Source organism: Maniola jurtina, chromosome 5, assembly GCF_905333055.1.
Source record: "Maniola jurtina chromosome 5, ilManJurt1.1, whole genome shotgun sequence".
NCBI classification, from domain to species: Eukaryota; Metazoa; Arthropoda; class Insecta; order Lepidoptera; family Nymphalidae; genus Maniola; species Maniola jurtina.
In genome coordinates, this window is record NC_060033.1 from 15491383 (window position 1) to 15505989 (window position 14607).

A 14607-nucleotide genomic window follows, 5' to 3' on the forward strand; every position below is an offset into this window, starting at 1 on the left:
TCAGCTCTTTTCTAGTTACTGTAACCTTCACTTGTCGGGGGTGTTATAAATTTTTAATTTACACTTGTATTATCATACAAATTGACTGTAGATCATATATTATCGTTAATATTTGCATGCTGAAGTGTCATAATTATATTATTCTTGCATGAAGTGCATACTTCATGCAAGAATTTCTAGATTTTTAAAACTTGGTAAACTACTCATATTTGGTATATAATAAAACATTTTATTTCATTTCATCTTTAATTTAAATTCCCCTATTTCAACTTCAATATAATAACTTCAATATTTCAGCTTAATACAAAATCGCTATGGAAATGTACCACAGCGGAAAATGTAATGAACTAATTAATTGATTGCATACATGGATACCATGCGCAGCATACAACTAACCCATTCAACTAGTCACTAGGGGATTGTATGCAAACATATGCAAAGTAGGTGAAAAAGTAACACTAATTGAATTTTAATTTAGTTTATACCATCATGATTTAAATTCAACCCATCGCCCGCCCATAACTGAGCTTGGGCCTCCTTACAGAATAAGAAGAGTTTAGGTTATAGTCTACGTGATATTTAATTGCTTAAAATAAACTTTCATAGTTCTAATAATTTGGTCGTGGACTCTTCTCAGACCTGGGCGCGTTTGGAACCCTCGTAGCTTTAGTTTCAGGTTTACATAATTATCACCACTATATAATCTTACAAATCTAACAATTCTGACCATCAAAAAAAGAAACTTGTCACCTATTTTGAATAAATGCTTTGACTTTGAGATCGAATCCTGGACCCTCAAATATGAGGTCAAAAGTCAGCATTATATCGTAAATCGTAATTCATACTAATCCATAGTAATATATAATATAAATGCGAAAGTTTGTCTGTCTGTCTGTCTGCTAGCTTTTCCCGGCCCAACAGTTTAATTTAATTTAAAAAATCAAAAGGGTTCCCATTTCTTACAGGATTTTTAAAAACCTAAAACCACACGGACGAAGTCGCGAGCATCAGCTAGTGTGTACATATAAGTAATACATGCGTATCGAAAGGTTGGTTATGTCGATTAATCACCAAACAAAAGAAGGGAGAAAAAAACGCAAAAGAAACGCACGATTTCGGCTGGTCACGACTTGAAAAGGTTTTTTTAGTCTGGCGCGTCGAATCGTGCGCTTGAACCCGAGTTCAAGCGTAACTAGTTGCTTTTTAGGGTTCCGTATCTGAAGGGTGCCAACGGAACCCTATTACCTGTGCTATTACTAAGCTTTCGCTGTCCGAACGTCTGTCTGTCTGTTCGCGCGCTGTATCACCTGAACTGTAAATAGGTAGAGTTGGAATGTTCACAGAGCGTGTATTTCTATTGCTGCTATAACAGCAAATATAATAAAAATTTCAATATGGCCGCCATGTAAATTAAATACAATTAAAAATACGTAGTGTTAAATCTTGACCGATGGTACTGAACCCATCGTGTGTGAGTTCGATTTGCACTTGACTGGTTTTTTAATTATTTATTCATGTACTAATAACTTAAAAGTAAAACGTAATGTTAACCAGAATAGGCAGTTTATCAAAGATGCAACACTTTTTTAGCTTGACCACTATTGATAATGTTTTTATCATTAGTGGTTATTGATAGTCGTGGGAACTGGTGTTTAGACCTTATTAGGTTCCGATTAGGTTGATGACCTCTGCCATATTAAACGTGTAGGTACGTTATATTAAACGGTTCATATATGTACATTGAGTAACTTTAAGTTAGTGCATGCTTTAGTATATTTTCTCTTATAAGTGCGCCTTGACAATCATTACGGTCTACTGCGATGTTCTAATGTGCATAATTATTATGTACGGAACCGCACTTGACCGGTTTTTTCCCTTTCAAGCTACGGAACCTTAAAAATATTACCCGATTCAATGCACGGTTTGACATCTTCTGCAGTGAACGCAAAACCAGTAGTCCAACCTGAAGATGCAATATGGTCTACGCAGAAAGTACTAAGGAGACGATAAGTTGTAAGGCACTTACTAGTAAAGCTATGGGGTTTTGGCTGCGGCCCTCCAGACCCTCCGCCAGCGCCATTAGATCGACTTCCAGCAGGTTCTGTCCGGGAGGCAGGTTTTGAAGTCTGGAAAAATTCCAATAAATCTAAATATAATATGGAAGGAATAAATCACACTAATATTATTAAGGCCAAAGTTTGTATGTGTGTTTGAGTGGCTGTGTGTGTGTTTGTTACTCTTTCACGCAAAAAATACTGGACGGATTTGGTTGAAATTTGGAATGGAGATAGATTATACTTTGGATTAGCACATAGGCTAGTTTTTATCTCGTAAAATCAACGGTTCTAGCGGGATTGTTTAAACATACTCGTATATCCACAATGAGGAATTATCTAGTGAATAAATTAATCTTAATATAGGAAAAGGTTGATTTATTTATCAACGGCAGATCTAACTACTGGACGGATCAGGCTGGAATTTGGCATGCAAACAGCTATTATGACGTAGACAATAGACATCCGCTAAGAAATGGTTTTTGAAAATTCAATCCCTAAGAAAAAAACACAAGGGACAAGAATCGACATAAGTAAATAAGTTGTAGGGAGTTAAGAAGGCGCCCTTGGAAACCACCCATAGCAAGTACTAGTAGACTCTCCCGCGATTCGGCCCATATAACTGAGAGGCTGGTGCGGCTATGGAAGGTGGAGGGTTATATTTCTTCCTCTTGGGCGTAAAAAGAAGGCTTACATCTATAAAGCGTATTTTGATTTTACTCATACTTAAGTTTCAGTTAAAACGAGACAGATTTATGGCAGTGATATAACGCTGTCTCGTTTTAACAGTGTCTTAAGTCTAAGTTAAGTCAAAGCGCGCTCTATAAATCTCAGCCTTATGGCTTACAGTCTTATTCATAAAAATTTGTAGAAGCTTTATTAGCTTGTTATAAGCAAAGTTCTCAAAAACATGATTCATAAACGTTCAATAGTGCTAAAAGTGTTCAATAACGGCTCCATAACTTATAACAGGCTGAACCCTACTATAAACCCTTATTAAAGAACAAGATGGCCGGCGTCTTGTCTTAACAGCTGATAATTTGTTTGATATATTATGCAAGATGTGAGGTTATATTTTTGTTTTGGTTGATTCTAGTGTCATTGCATTGTAATTATTATTTGTACGTTATTTATTCTGGATTCGAGCTGTGTACCTAAAAGTTCCTACTTAATTTTGAAGTTTCTTTTCATGTAATCATTCCTTTATATAGGTATGTGATTTCTTCTAACGTAAGAAATATGGCGATGATGCAGCTCAGTACCTAACTACATAAACCGAGAAGGATTTGGGTAAAAAAAAGGGCTGGCTCATTTTTTGTGCAACGGATCAGCCTGGCTGTCAAGCGTGGAAATGCAGCCAGTATTCTTGGCACCATTCCACACGGACATGATTTGTATAATAATTAGAATAAGGCTAACTTTAAGTTTTATTGTAATATTTTCAATTAAAGAAAAAAAGGATTTTATTCCATGAATGTCCAGGTACTGTATCTAATACACACTTTTACTATACATGTTTTTTTTAAATAGTATAATAAAATCTAACGCTAATTTCTAAATTCCTTCCTGTTTCCATATTTAATTAAATAAATCGGAACAAAACTCCTAACGATAATACCTAACTATCCTCCAGAACTCAGACAATTGACCGAAAACAAATGTCACACCTGCGTCACTTCTCTGTGTAGAGCCCAGTTTTTTTGCAATTTTGTCTATGAATTCATCAGAACGACAACATAACAAAGCGAAACTAGCCTATAGCGAGAATTTAGTTGTGAGAGGTTTATTGAACCTTTATGAATAAAGAAAGTTATGAAATGTTTAATAGGCCTAATGAGCATTTTAGCTAATGAACGTTTTAAACCTATAATAAGGGATTTTTATGAATAAGACTGTTAGACTACACAAGGCTCACCTGATTTTCAGCATTTCGTCAATGGGCAGGTGGTCGGGCACTCGCTTGAGGTGGGGGATGTTGCCGGCCAGCATGAATGACGTCACCATGCCGCTGGGGCCATTGCCTGTAACAACGAACTACGATAAACCCTAGGATTTTCCAATAAAAAAGTCCGAAATGTTCTATGTTAATCGCGAATTTGAGACTTCTACCAGAATTCAATCGATCTTAGCGACGTGCAAAAGTTCGAATAATAACTGAAATAAGTATGAATTAGGCATTTAGTGATTTTTTACCGATAGCTTTATAATTGCCAGAAGACATGCTTCGTCGCCCCTTCATTCAGCTTCACTTATTCGACCTTCGTTTCGCTATGGAGTTCGCCGGCTCGCTTCGTTCGCCCCCTAGAGCTCCTAGGCTGGCTACAGTCAACATCTTCGCGAGCTTCTTTCTGGCTTCGCGCTTTACAAAACACTTTAGGGGTAGGGCAGACAAGACTGTGTGGAGCCAGAGCGCTCAGATTTCGTTCTGGACCACATTTGGTAATATTATAATCTTATACATTACGTCTTATGAACTGGGTGATCATTTTACTAGAATTCTTAAATGAATTTAGGCAATCAATTGGAGTTTTCGGCTTTATTCCAGATTTTGTGATATCCCTAGGAAATTCTTTGGCGACAACATGGGATACAGTAGATTAGATAGGCCTTCAGCATTAACAGTCTTTTTATAGACTTTATACCGTTGCCACTGAGCTATCAAGGCCTAGCAATGGATTGCATCCATACGTGCAATCGTTTTGTCTGTATTCCCAATGTCACGGTTAAATTACAACAATAGTCACGTAACTTGTGCTAAGAATTCCATAAATTACCTACTACGGTTTACGCTTTACTGCTGATTTACCTAGTTTAGATGTTTAGTACTAACTTAAAAACCGGTCAAGTGCGAGTTGGACACGCATACGAAGGGTTCCGTACCATCATAAAAAATATTATAACCTACCTACTTGCCAAATTTCATGATTCTAGGTCAACGTTAAGTACCCTATAGGTTTTCTTGACGACAGACACGACAGACAGACAGACAACAAAGTGATCCTATAAGGGTTCCGTTTTTTTCTTTTGAGGTACGGAACCCTAAAATGCTTTGAAAAAATGAAAAATTGATAAAATATTTTTATATACAATCGTACTACCTTTGTGGTGCACAATAAAAGTAGGTATATTCCATTCATTCATCAGTGTGAAATAAGGATACATAATAAAAAAAATATAAACATTAAAATATCTTTCAAATGGCCACGAAAAAGTAACCAGGAAAACCGCAACTCCTGTTGAGTTACGGAAAATTGTCACAATAAAAAACAAATAAACGCTAAAATTAAAAAAAATCTAACTTACCGATAACCACAACTTCTTTGTAAACCACGTCATCTGATAGTGTGTGTTGGCAGGGCTTCATGTTGTCTCGCATTATTTGAACTAATATATAAATAACATATAATACAGCCTCCTTCTAATCACTTTATAGTCTGTTCAAATATCACGATTTTAAAATAGCCTTAATTTATATTATCCTTCTTATGGCTTTGAACTTAAACTCTCCTTTTATTCAGGTAATATTTTTCTGAGTTTATATTATTATTTAATATCTTCTCCTCTGTTATGGCTTATATATTTGCTATGCTATAATCTTCTTCTTCTTTTAATTAAGTTTAATGTATCTTCTTCACAGGTTTATGTCTTACTTATATTATTTCTAATTAATATTGCAAATAAATACACGTCACTATTTAATTAATTAATTCTATTAATTAATATTCTTTTTCTTCTCCAATTAATTAATGTATTATATTATTTATAATCTGTGACAATTACAGGTCCAATTATAATCTGTTTATAATATTTAAATTGAGAATTCGAATGCCTTTTTAGTCTGTGACTGGTAATGATTCTTGAGTATAGTTTAAAATAATTGAATTTAGAATTCTAATTTTAAATGCGTTAAAATAATAAATTAAGTATATCACGCGCAGTTTAAAGTCTTGCCGACTGGTCAGTTCTTAAGTAAGCCTCTTCCTTAACTTTTAGGTGAGTCCTGGAATACTATGGTTTGCTACTTGCTACTAGTGCGTCAATATCTGGAACGAAAAAAAAGAGTTTAAAAAATCTATTAAAATTATGCTCCTGAAAAAAAGCACATTATAAAATCGAAAATTATGTAAATGACAAACAAGCGTGGATTTGACCTGCCACTCCTTCCAGCAATGGGCGCGGCTTCAAATAACTTTGTACATGGCATAATATCACACTAATATTATAAAGGACGAAGTTTGTATGTGTGTGTGTGTGTGTGTATTTTGTTACTCCTTCACGCAAAAACTACTGGACGGATTGGGCTGAAATTTAAAATGGAGATAGATTATACCCTGGATTAGCACATAGGCTAGGCTCTTTATCCCGGAAAAATCAAAGAGTTCCCACGGGAATTTTAAAAAACCTACACCCACGCGAACGAAGTCGCGGGCATCAGCTAGTTGTACATAATTTATCAAATCTTTGAAAAGAGCAACCGCCGAGTTTTTTGCTGGTTCTTCTCGGTAGGAAAGGCGTTCCGATTAGAACCGGTGGTAGATGCAATTGACGATTCAAAAGTGCGTGTAAAAGTTTCAATTGAATAAAAAATATTTTGATTTGATTACTGCCCGCATATTATATTATTATGGTGCGTGCCCGGGATCGAACCCCCGACCTACCGATTGCAGACCGACGTCTTAACCTCTCTACCTATCTGTCACCTCTTACTATCACCGCCTGTTATCAAGTTGTTGATAACAAATAAATGTATAAAATATTTTATCAGCAGAGATTACGAGTTACGACATATTATTACAGTTGACTTTTTTTTAGTTTAGTAAAGGTCAACGTCTCTTCACCTACATTCAGCTTGGCTTTCCGCCAATACCTATCTAGGTTTTAAGACGTCAGTGTTCCTTTACAAATAATTACTAGAAAAATGAGAAAAAATAAATCAAAAACTAATATGCATAAAAATAAATAAAAGTCTGTTTTAGAATGTACAGGTAAAGCCCTTTCATATGATACCCCACTTGATATAGTAATCTTACTTTGAAAGTACTAATTAATTGTTTTTTTTTTAATTTTTTTATTTAAATTGCGAAATCGCATCGGCAGGATTCGAACCTGTGTCTACTGGGTTGTCCGACGCTCTAATCAGTAAGCTACGGCATTGTTCATGACCACATTTTTTTTTGTGATGTAGCCTCAAATTCACGGTTTTCGGTTTTACCGGCAAAACTTCATCATTCTAGGTCAACGGGAAGTACCCTACAGGTTTTTTGACAGACACGACAGACAGACAAACAACAGAGTGATCCTATAAGGGTTCCTTTTTTCCTTTTGAGGTACGGAACCCTAAAAATGGTCCATGCAAAGAAATGATTAGGTCTAGGTTGGACCGTGTTGCCTAGAATCTAGGCCCCGGATGATACCTATTCTCTCTTGCCTTGAAGATAATTACTACTTACGTTATACGTTAGATATATTATGTGCGATCATTAGTAGATCATTATTACGCATGTATACGCCTTCAAGTTTATTTATAGTGGCTAGTAGGTGTGTGGGTATATACTATGACGCGACGTATCACATGTAACCGTTCTCACAGAACGGTTACATGTGATACGGTATACACCGATAAACATGCGTTTATACATATTATAGTGATAATATAGGACGCAGTTGTATAGTCGATGCGGAAATATGGGAAAATATAAATGGGGAAGCATGGCTATACTCTATCTACGGAGAGAAGTTAATATTGGTCGCTCTCTGTAACGCAATTCCATAACAATGACAAAGACAAATATTCCACTGTTCCCACTAGATTATGATTAGACATAGGGTTATTCATGGGGCAGACCAACAAATTCCTGAAAGCCCGGCAACGCATCGGCGGTATCTCTGGTTCTGCAAATGGCGGCGGCGGTAATCACTTAACGTCAGGTGACCCGACTGCTCTTTGGCTCGCAATTTTTTATTTAAAAAAAAAAATGTTATAATAAACAGTGGGCCATGATGAATGATAGATTTAAATCTCTGCCATAAGATTGAATAGCCTAGCTAACTGTAGTGGAACTGCAGTATTATCAATATCAATGACATACGAAGTGTATCAAACAAATTACCTAATAGATACGAGCTCCATTTATATTGTACATATCCCCGACAATGTTTCCATTGCTAGAACATTCTGCACAAAGGTTTTGTTTATTTATCCGCGAATGTTCGCAACGATATGATTAAGATAAAACTAAGGCACAACGCACATCTTCGCAGAATCTGTGTGATTAAAATATAAAGTTGTTAAAGTTCAAACTAAAACCCAACTACTTAGCGTACTCCTCTTCCAATCCTTTATTAAACGGTATAAGTATAGTAAAATTGTTTTCCTGTCGGTCGCTTGGTATTTTTAGGGTTCCGTACGTCAAAAGGAAAAACGGAACGCTTACAAAATCACTTTGTTGTCTGTCTATCTATCTATCCGTCTGTCGTATCTGTCAAGAAATCCTAAAAGGTACTTCCCGTTAACCTAGAATCATGAAATTTGGTAGAAACCGAGGTAGGTCATATAGCACAAGTAAAGGAAAAAATCCGAAAATCGTTTTGAGGTCACATCATAAAAAAAATATTAAAATGTGTTCATGAATAAATAATTAGTATTTTCAACTTTAAACTAAGATTAAAATGTGTGTATAAAAAAATATAAAAATAAAAATATGAGAATATAAAAACGGCCAAGTGCGGTATCATATGAAAGGGCTTTACCTGTACCTACATTTTAAAACAGATTTTTATTTATGTTTTTGCATAATAGTTTTTGATTTATCGTGCAAAATGACGATAAATCACGACTGCAGGACGGAACCCTCGGTGCACGAGTCTGATTCGCACTTGGCCGATTTTTTTGGATAAAAGATATCTTGACACAAACTCGAATCTGTGAGGAACGTTGGTAGTGGCTGACCGCCATATTGTGACAACCGCACTACTGAGTAGAGTAACGCGGCGGGGTACTACTATTGGTTCGCGAATTTTTCCAAACACTAATTTATCGATTCAATAAAGACTAGGGTCAATATAAATAGTCTAAATGGATAGTATTGCTTAAACTTAGCCACGCCCCTATCACCTATATTTTCCTGTGTATTTATTACAAGCAATTATTTTATTACAATCATGATTTCATAGATAACACGTTATCATGAATTGGCAGTTGTTGACTCGTAGAAAACACTTGCTAGTAGTGTGACGAAAGTGATAACTAGATGAGTGATACCTATTTTATTTTGATAAGATTATAAAATGTTGCGTAGGTAGTCCCGTCAACTCACGCCGACCTGCGGCTGACTGGCGTAAGGGGCGTTCGTCAGCCGATACATAACCAGGTCAGGAGGTAGCGCGCCGTGTTCCGGGTGCGCTTCTGAGACGGAGCTGGTAGCAGCCAGCCTAGCGATGGGACCCGTCCGCTTGGCGGCGGGTCAAGTCCTGGCGGGAGTGCGGTGAATACTACATTAGTGATACCCGCGCAACCGCCAGTCCGTTGAGGAACAAACACAGGTTTTAGTGGGTGCAAGCCCCACATAACCCCTCCGTTTCCCCTGACGGAAGGGTATGCGTTAGGTTAGGCATTTCCTGTGTATAAAAAAAAAAAAAAAGGTAGTCCCGTCAAGTGCTTGTCGAGATAATATATGAAGTAGGAGATTGGGTTCCGTACGCATGATAGGTTGCTAAAACCCTTATTTCTAAAACGGTTATTTTTTTCCAAAAACTATGTAAGAAACCTCATAATGATTTTGGTATCACTTCTTTTGTTTAGCACTTTTTATCTGCTAATCAAGATGTAACTACTATTAACGTGAATTTTTTTTTTCTAAAAATATTTAGTAGGTATAAATAAAATAAATAAATAAAATTTTATTTCAGACTGAAAAAGTCCATATTATTACAATATAATTATAAAGTAGTAAAGCAGTAGTAGATTTTTATACCTGTATCCTTCTGTACTAAATTTTAATCTTATAGTTTATTTTTAAAATGGCTGTGACTCACAGATAGAAAGATTTTCATCTTTCCCTATCTTGGACGAGAGAAAGTTCCTCCGACATCAATGATTTAAAAAGTTATTTCATTGGTTCATTTTATTTCATTTGGAAAGAAGATTCTACTGAGAAAAGCCGGCAAGAAACTTAGTTTACTACGGAACCCTAAAAATGGATGTAAACAGGATGATGGAAGATTAAGGTAAAGCGCAATTTTTAATCTGGAACATCTCTACGTCTCTCAATATAGACTTGGCTGCCAAACTGTCTGGAGGTTATAAAACACGGAATAGACGTTACATAGTGGAACCGTGGGACCGAAGTGTTGGCTCAAGTCTCTACACAAATTATGTATGACTAGCTGATGCCCGCAGCTTCGCCCGCGTGGATTGGTCAGATCCCCTGCAGCATCAGGATTGAGGAGTTGGACTCCAAATTTTTTATGAAACAATGTCGCAAAGTTCCTCTATCGATTAAAAAAGAAATGACGCAAATCGGTTCAGAAATCTCGGAGATTTCGGTGTACATAGGTAGAAAAACACAACTCCCTTCTTGAAAGTCGGTTAAAAAAGTAGCCTATGTTACACCCTGGTCAAGCCTCTACTTGTATGTGAAAATCCCGTTAAAATCGATTCAGCCGTTCCGAAGATTAGCCTTTTCAAACAGACAGACAGACAGACAGACAGACAGACAGACAGACAGACAAAAATTTTAAAAACGTGTGATTCAGGTATGGTATCGTTCAAATAACCACATGACCTTAATATGTGGTAGTTATTTCGAAATTACAGACAGACACTCCAATTTTATTTATTAGTATAGATATAGATGTACCTACCTACGTCCTAGTGATGTATCACTCACATTAAAATGGGTTAAATATGATTGACGAGGTAGATCGTCTAGGACAATAGTTCCTATTGATGATATTTCTAGAGATCCGTAGCAAATGAACCTAGGACACCGCGTCATTTTAGGATTACGTAGTACGTTACAGTACAACCAAATTAATAATGCGCATAGAAATCTTCGTCACTGTTCGGCAACGGTCGTATGATACACATGATATTGACTCCTATTTGTTTATAACAAGGTGCAAAATTCGTCGTATTCCCAGAAACACCCGAATCATTGAATCGTAAGAGCCCTAAACAATGCACTTGCATTTTGCACCTTGTTATAAACAAATAGGAGTCAATATCATGTGTATCATACGACCGTTGCCGAACAGTGACGAACATTTCTATGCGCATTATTAATTTGGTTGTACTGTACATCCGAATCTAAAGTGAACATTTAAAACTACGACACTTGGGTCACTTTATTTTGTAGTGCCTCCTCCATTCCCTGTGTGGCACCAGTATTTTAACCACACTTTACGTTCAGACAAAAAGTTAACACTTATGTTCGTTCTTTGTTGACGTTACATCATCTACTTCTTGTTAAAACTCTATTTTACTGTACAAGATCGAAAATAGATTGAGGACGTGCGTGCACTTCAAGGAAGTTACTAACGCAAAAATTTCGCTTGTCTAAAAATACGGTATTTCTTAGTGAGTGTTCTTAGCTACAATCCAAGAAAATCGGTTCAGCCGTTTGAAAGTTATCAGCTCTTTTCTAGTTACTGTAACTTTCACTTGTCGGGGGTGTTATAAATTTTTAATTTAAGTACACTTGTTTATTTTTAAGAAGGCTATAAAGGGAACTCTAGCGAACAAGTTTCCTTTACACAAAAAGGACATCCATTAATTAAATGAAGAGCAAGATGCGCTTTAAAATAAAACGGATCATGTATAATTTATGAGACTGCATTTCTATGTGGAAGGGTTAGTCGCTTCCCGCCGTCCATCTGTCCGTCTGTACGCTTAGATCTTTTAAACTATGAAACGGATTTTATGCAGTTTTCAAATTTTCATCAATAGATAAGAGTGATTCAAGATGAAGATTTATACGTGTATAGTATCATATTGTAAAAAAGTTATTAATTTAATAAATAATAAAGTTAATTATTTAGAATAAATAAATTTTCAATTCTATTCTATTATTTTGTGTTAATTTGTCGAAATATGACGATAAAATTATTATTGTTCAAGATGTCGGAAGAAATCAAGCGAGTTTTCATCGAAACCGCTGTCATGGCTAATAATAATTTGCAATGGAATTGAACAAAAAACATACAGTCGAATAGAGGACCTCCTCTTTTTTGAAGTCGGTTAAAAATATCTTCACATTGTAGCAATTTTTTTATTTGGGAAGCTATTTAGATTTTAGACGGATACGATACACTCACACCACATAAATCAACATACATTGAACCCGTGCGAAGCCGGGGCGGGCCACTAGTTAATTTATGAGACTGCATTTCTTAATGCATGTGATAGAGTTACGTCGCGTCGGTCCTCTTTTAATTAAGGATAATTTATCTCAATTCTCAAGTTGATAAAGGCAATTGCTGTCTCCATTTTAATTGATACTAATTTATTGGATAGATAGATAGACAGATACCAGTTTATTTTCTGTACCTAAGTTCAACTTGCACCGACCTTTTAAATAGGTTTAAGTTAATAGGGTTCCGTACCCGAAAGATGCCAACGGGATTAAGCCTCCACTGTCCGTCCGTCCGTCCGTCGGTTCGTCTGTCTGTCAGCGGGCTGTATCTCGAGAACCGTAATAGGTCGAGAATTGAAATATTCACAGAATATGTATTTCTATTGGCGCTATAACAACAAATACTAAAAAATTCAAAATGGTCGCCCTAAATGGGTAAAACAGATGTGTGAAAGTATAGTCCACGCGGACGAAGTCGCGGGCATAAGCTACTAATTTATAAGTAAATCTAACGTTATCTTTTGGTTCTTCAAACCGGATATGAAGCAATATTTACGAAATAGGTAAGTTTATATAAATATTTGATCAAAGTTATTATAACCCTAGGTTATTTAATAGTAAATAAGCTTAACACAAACCGATAAGTGGTAACGCCCATATCTTGTCGAAATAGGGTAACCATCACATTTAGAACAGCCAGACTTAAGCAAAAATGCAGTTAAAAAAAATCGAAAGAGAGTTTTTTGAGGAAGTAGCAACTAGAAAAATCGCTTTTTTGAAAAATTCCTGAGTATGCAAGTAAATATGTACAACTAAATGCGAATAGGTACTCACTTAATACATCACACTAATATTATAAAGGCGAAAGTTTGTATGTGTGTGTGTGTATGTTTGTTACTCCTTCACGCAAAAACCACTGGACGGATTTGGCTGAAATTCGGAATGGAGATAGAAAGATAGATCCCGAAAAATCAAAGAGTTCCCACGGGATTTCGAAAAACCTAAATACACGCGGACGAAGTCGCGGGCGTCGGCTAGTAAAAAATAATAAAATAATAAATCTGTAATAATAAAATATTCTGCAAATTTTTGATATGTCGCGCAAATAAAAAGTTTATTAACTCTTTTTTTATACCTAGGTAAGTATGTGATAAAAAATAAAAGGTCATTAAATATCCTGAGTTAGATTTTTAATCCATCCAGGACAAACTGGAAGATGTCCTAGTAAAGTGGTAGGGTTGGTGACCCTACATCTACGTCTCAATGTTATCTGATAAGTGGTATCTTCGCGAGTAGGTAGTTTAATTCCGTTATCTGTATGAGAGATAGATAATATAGGAAAGTATGTCGCAATCATTTATAACGATGAATCAACAGAACAACATACACGATGACTTTTCTTTATAGCCTACCTATTCAAAATATTCAGACTTTTATAAGCTATTCAAAATATTCAGGCCTTTGTAAACTTTTCTAAATATGCAGACTTTTGTACGCTTTTCAAAATATTCAGACTTTGGTAAGCCTTCCGAAATGCATATAGACTTTTGTAAGCTTTTCAAAATATTCAGACTTTCGTAAGCTTTTGGAAATACATATTTATACCTTTGTAAACTTTTCAAAATATTTAGACTTTGGTACCTAAGCTTTTAAGGGTTCTACTCGAAGGGTGCCAATGGAAACCTAGTACTAAGCCTCCGCTGTCGGTTCGTCTGTCTGTCTGACACAATTTAGAAATACGAATTCCCAAAAGGATTCTGCCAGGAATCGAATCTCGGACCTGCCACTTCTAAGATCACAACGCTCAGTATTGCACCAAAAGGGAGGTCAAATTCACATGATTTTGAATAGCGAGAAACTCGTTACATACCGGAAATAAAATTAAAATTTTCCGGAACTCACGGAACCAGTCGAGCAAAATGAAAACTAATTCCGTACCTACTTGATCGAAGGTTAAATGGAAGAGACCGCTTTCGCAATTATACCTTTTTGTGCTATCTCGTTTTTATTTGATTTCCTTGTTTGTGATCTATTCCTGTTGTCTATATCTAGCTTAAAGTGATTAGTGTTATCATAGATACAAATCAAGTGCGAATTTCACACAAAGGGGTCCACCACAAGATATATCTAACACTTTTTGGGCCATCTATATTATGTGTACGTAAATTCTAATTTCTAACCTAACATCAGTTACTTATTAA

General features: G+C 35.9%; 1 protein-coding gene across 3 annotated transcripts in view; it reads right to left on the reverse strand.

Moving 5' to 3' along the window:
* The window catches only part of LOC123865719 (oxidative stress-induced growth inhibitor 1-like), a 47090-nt gene that overhangs the window by 3817 nt on the left and 28666 nt on the right, over window positions 1–14607 (reverse strand). For all 3 annotated transcript variants that reach the window (XM_045906932.1, XM_045906931.1, XM_045906930.1), the window contains 3 exons: window positions 5358–6097; window positions 3970–4075; window positions 2027–2126 (listed from right to left, as the gene is read on the reverse strand). In XM_045906932.1, coding sequence (XP_045762888.1) covers window positions 2027–2126; window positions 3970–4075; window positions 5358–5430 — 279 coding nt within the window. In that variant the 5' untranslated portion in view covers window positions 5431–6097. The remainder of the gene's footprint in view (window positions 1–2026; window positions 2127–3969; window positions 4076–5357; window positions 6098–14607) is intronic.